Below are 4,720 nucleotides of genomic sequence, written 5' to 3' on the forward strand. Positions count from 1 at the left end.
ACAGGCATCAGCATAGGACGTAGGCACAGGCATCAGCATATGAAGACGTAGGCACACCTCTCCTATTCTTAGTCGTCACTAGGTGACTTACGAAAGACACTTGGTAGAATACTAGTGCTGTGGACAGGTAAGAGAATCTGAGTTCAAGGCCAGTCTGGTCTGTATGGGGTTGGGGGTTGTTTTGAATATTTCTGCTCCTGGGTTGACTGAACCCATACTTGCAGTTCTGATAAGGATGCTGATAGTTCGCTATCACACTTTTTAGTTAACTCTTTTATTTGTACCAAAAGAAGAGGAAGAGGAGGAAGAAGAGAAGGCGGTTGGGAAACTTTCCGTAGTAGGTACAAGTACTGTGGCAGTTAGATATGCACACAATGTCTTCATCCAGACGTGGTGGTGCGTGCCTTTAAGCCCAGCACTCAGAGAACTCTGAGTTGGAGGCCAGTCTGGTCTATATTGTGAGTTTCAGAACGATGGTACATAGACCCTGTTTCAAAACACCACCAAAAAGGAAAAAAAAAATAAATGTCTTCAGTGGCATTTACTGTGATGATACTTTTTCTCAATTTCAAATTATTTCTGAGAACACAACTAACTTTCCATTTTACATTCATTATTTACCCCAAACGCTTATGTTTTTGTTTAACTGTATCAAAGATGCTTTATTGGACTTTAAAGCATGTTTGCAGGACCTGGGCTGTAGCTCAGTAATGGAATGCAGCCTTGCGTTGTTTAGTCCTCAGTATTCCTGCCCTCCTCCCCAGATGAGTTCTTCTGTGTTACTTTAGAATTTACTGCTAGCATACGACAAGACCCCGATTTTCTGGCTGTCTGTGAGTGGAACTGAGTGGAAATAGTATTTTGGCTACTGCTCTTCTTTAACATCCTTGCTTCTCCACAGTGGCTGGCTTTGAAATTCCCCAAAATTGCAATATACGTGGATACCTGCAGGGAGTGTTACGAAGCGTATGTCATTTATAACTTTATGATATTCCTTACCAACTATTTGACAATCCGATTTCCCAACTTGATGCTACACCTAGAAGCTAAAGATCAGCAAAACCACCTTCCTCCCTTATGCTGCTGTCCTCCATGGGCTATGGGAGAGTAAGTATGGTTGGCTTTACAGAAGCAGGGTTTTTAAATATCAGTCGGCTCTCTGCTCCACACTGCTGTGAGCGGGGCACAAACAACAGGCAGAGCCCTTACCCTGTTTAGCATGTAGCACAGTTTGAGAGATAACAAAATACCTTTTTATAATACACGTGTTAGGAGGGTTTTTTGTTTTTATTTTTACACTGCTCACTCAATGAAATGTTTATCAGTATATGCAGAAGAAACCCTTAGAAGATATTTATTTATCATCTTTTTTTATACTCGGGAATTGGCACCTACAGCTCTTGTATGTGATCCACTGCTAGCTACTTAAATGAAGTTGATTAGGTGGGAAGACAATATATGACAGGAAACAAAAGCAATTAAAAGCTGTGTTCTATTCCTGTGTGACAGTAAAGGAAGGTGAGTAAGCCTGTGTCACTTACTAAAAGGCTGGAGGGATGGCTCTGGGTTTAAGAGCACTTGTTGCTTTTGCAAGGACCCAGGTTAGGTAACCAGCACCTGAGTAGTGACCCTTAGCCATTCCAGCCATCCATAACCCCAGTTCCAGGGAACCCAATGGGCACACGTCTGGAATGCACACACAGACACACACACATGCGGGCAGAGCATTCATACACAAAGTAAATAAGCCTTTAAAAAAAAAAAAAAAAAGTGGGTCTGGGAGATAGCTCAGTGGTTAAGAGCATTCACTGGCTGCTCTTCCAGAGATCCTGAGTTCAACTCCCAGCAACCACATGGTGGCTCACAACCATCTGTTATGGGATCTGATGCCCTCTTCTAGTGTGTCTGACAGCTACAATATACTCATATAAATAAAATAAATAAATCTTTTAAAAATGTTTCTTTTTAAAAAGTGGGTTTTTTTTGGTTGGTTGGTTGGTTGGTTTTTCTTTTTGTATTTTCGAGGCAGTGTAACATTAGCTGTCCTGGAGTCACTCTGTAGACCAGGCTGGCTTCCAACTCCCAGTGATCCACCTACTTTTCCTCCTGAGTGCTGGGATTAAAAGTGTGGGCCACTAAAAGTTTTTAAAACACAGTTCTTAAAGTAAAAGGTTAAGATTGTATGTTCTACACAAAGAGCTTGAGTTACTCACCTCACTGCTGTGACAAAAACTGCCAGAAGCCACTTAAGAATCCCAGGGTTAGTATTGGTTCACAGTTGAAGGGTGCACTCATCATGGTGAGAAAGGCACCTAGCAGCACATCTGCTGTCAAGCAGAGAGAACGTAAGTGCACACGCACGAGTGCACGGTTGACACAGCTGAGTGGTGCCTCAGTTTTGCTCCCGCAGCTTTGTTAGGCAGCTTCTGTCACTGGCAGAGTTCCTGCCATGATCGGCTGTATTTGGCTCACAAATTTGGATCACTTGGGCCTGTTGATTTGAGGTGATCCTGGCAGGAGTAGGAGGCGAGAAAAGACTAAGGGCCCAATGCCTTCCATCTTGTTCTGTTGCACTGTAGTGGAGCTGGGGGAGGGGGTGTCTTTCAGAGACAAAGTTATTAAATCATTTCAAATGGGCTTCAGGCTCCCTTGTTGCCATCGTCTTCTTACCCTCCTACCTTTTAGAATAAAGTTGGCAGAATTCAATACAGTTGATGTCACTTGTCACAGGGATTAGTACCCTGCTGCCAAAAAGTAGCTAAGCTACCGTGTTCTCTTGCCTTTGCAGAATTCTGCTCTTTAGGTGCAAGCTAGGAATGCTGCAGTACACCATGGTACGGCTCATCACCACTGCCACTGCATTGTAAGTAGGACTTGCCTTTACTGTTTTTTTCTTTTTTGTCTTCATACTAGATGCCTGGGGATATGGCTCAATTAATAGTGTTTGCCTTGTATGCACAAAGCCCTGTATTTAATCCCCAGCACCACAGAAACCAAGTTCATGGCAAATAATCGTAGCACTTGGAAGGTAGAGGCAGGAGAATTGAGAGTATAAGGCTGGTCTGGGCTGTGTCTTTAACAACCTATGCTCTTATATGGGAAAAACAAGTAGAAAAAGAGTTGATTAACAGTGAAAGTCTGGTCTGCTATAAAACCACGTGTTTAAGAGCTGGATTCCATTATGGTGAACAGTGCAAAAAATTATAAGATTCATACCCATTGAGAGCATGTTGGCCGGGCAGTGGTGGCGCACACCTTTGATCCCAGCACTTAGGAGGCAGAGGCAGGTAGATTTCTGAGTTCAAGGCCAGCCTGGTCTACAGGGTGAGTTCCAGGACAGCCAGGGCTACACAGAGAAAACCTGTCTTGAAAAACCAAGAGAGAGAGAGAGAGAGAGAGAGAGAGAGAGAGAGAGAGAGAGAGAGAGAATATGAGAATATGCTCCTTTGGTTGGGTTAGTCACACAGATGTATCTTCTGTGCTGTTAAGTTTATTACCACTTTAACTGTTGCACACATTTAATCCTAGCGCTCAGGAGGCGGAGGCGAGCAGATTTTAAACACACACAAAAACTGTTTGATGTCAAAATGTGAGGCTTAATCAAACCACCTGGGAATTTGTTCCCTAAAAATCCCAAAATGTCCATTTATATGATTTTCTGTTAGATCTTACATTCTGCAACTCACAAAATAAAAGAAAACAGTTCAACTCTTTATCCTCTCACTGAGGTAGAATCATTTATGGAAATAAGCTTTATTTCTTTGCTGCTTAGAAATAGGGTGAGCGTATAAGTTAATACTTGTGGTAAAATGTCCTTAGGGGAGGGGATCTGGCCCTTTAAATATTTATATCCAAGATAATTTACAGGGAAAGGGAGCTGTAGTCATGTTTATCAGTCAGGCTTTCCAGAATTAGGAAGTTATTCTCTGGCTTAATGGTTCTTAGTTTGTAATTTCTTTTGGTTAAAAGGAATAGTCATACATTTCTAGAAAAATGTTACTCCATCAGTCAGGTTTTGAACCATCTTTGACCAAAATCACGTGGTCACCCATAGGCTTTCTAAAAAACTGATTCGAAAGTTTAAGCACTGCTGCTGTCCCTTAAATCCACGCTCAACACTGGAGGGTGGGCGTGGTTAAGAGCTCTTGCAGAGGTGTGGTTCCTAGGGCCACCTGTGCTCACAGCCATCTTCGCTCCAGTATGCAATGCCCTTCTCAGGCCACAGGGCACTGCGTGCACACCCAGCACAGGTATACATGAGAACACTCATAAGTAAAACCTCAGTCTCTAAAGGATATATCGTAAGATACAAGTCTGCTCGGTTAGTCATAAAGTTGTCTGATTTTTGCCGCCTTTCAGAGCGTGTGAATTGCTTGGCGTGTACGATGAGGGGAACTTCAGTTTCTCAAATGCTTGGACCTACCTCGTTATATTAAACAATTTGTCACAACTGGTAAGTAAATGATCATCTTTTTTTTAAAGATTTATTTTTTATTTATATGAGTTCTGTAGCTGTCTTCAGATACACTAGAACAGGGCATCAGATCCCATTACAGATGGTTGTGAGCCACCATGTGGTTACTGGGAGTTGAACTCAGGACCTCTGGCAGAGCAGTCGGTGCTCTTAACCGCTGAGCCATCTCTCCAGCCCAATAATCATCTTCTTAATTGTATTAAATTAGTTTCTGTAGCTAAATATTATCAGGCACTATTTTTTTTG

The 4,720-nt window shown here is 42.4% G+C and overlaps 1 protein-coding gene across 1 annotated transcript in view; it reads left to right on the top strand.

Moving 5' to 3' along the window:
• LOC114635509 (transmembrane protein 184C-like) overlaps positions 1-4,703 on the top strand; it is a 9,485-nt gene extending 4,782 nt beyond the window's left edge. The window contains exons 5-7 of the mRNA XM_028784063.1: positions 902-1,107; positions 2,789-2,863; positions 4,360-4,703. Of these exons, the coding sequence (XP_028639896.1) occupies positions 902-1,107; positions 2,789-2,863; positions 4,360-4,465 (387 nt within the window). The 3' untranslated portion in view covers positions 4,466-4,703. The remainder of the gene's footprint in view (positions 1-901; positions 1,108-2,788; positions 2,864-4,359) is intronic.
• The last annotated feature ends 17 nt before the right edge of the window (positions 4,704-4,720 follow it).

The sequence above is a fragment of the Grammomys surdaster genome, unplaced genomic scaffold (assembly GCF_004785775.1).
Source record: "Grammomys surdaster isolate TR1022 unplaced genomic scaffold, NIH_TR_1.0 110593, whole genome shotgun sequence".
NCBI lineage: Eukaryota > Metazoa > Chordata > Mammalia > Rodentia > Muridae > Grammomys > Grammomys surdaster.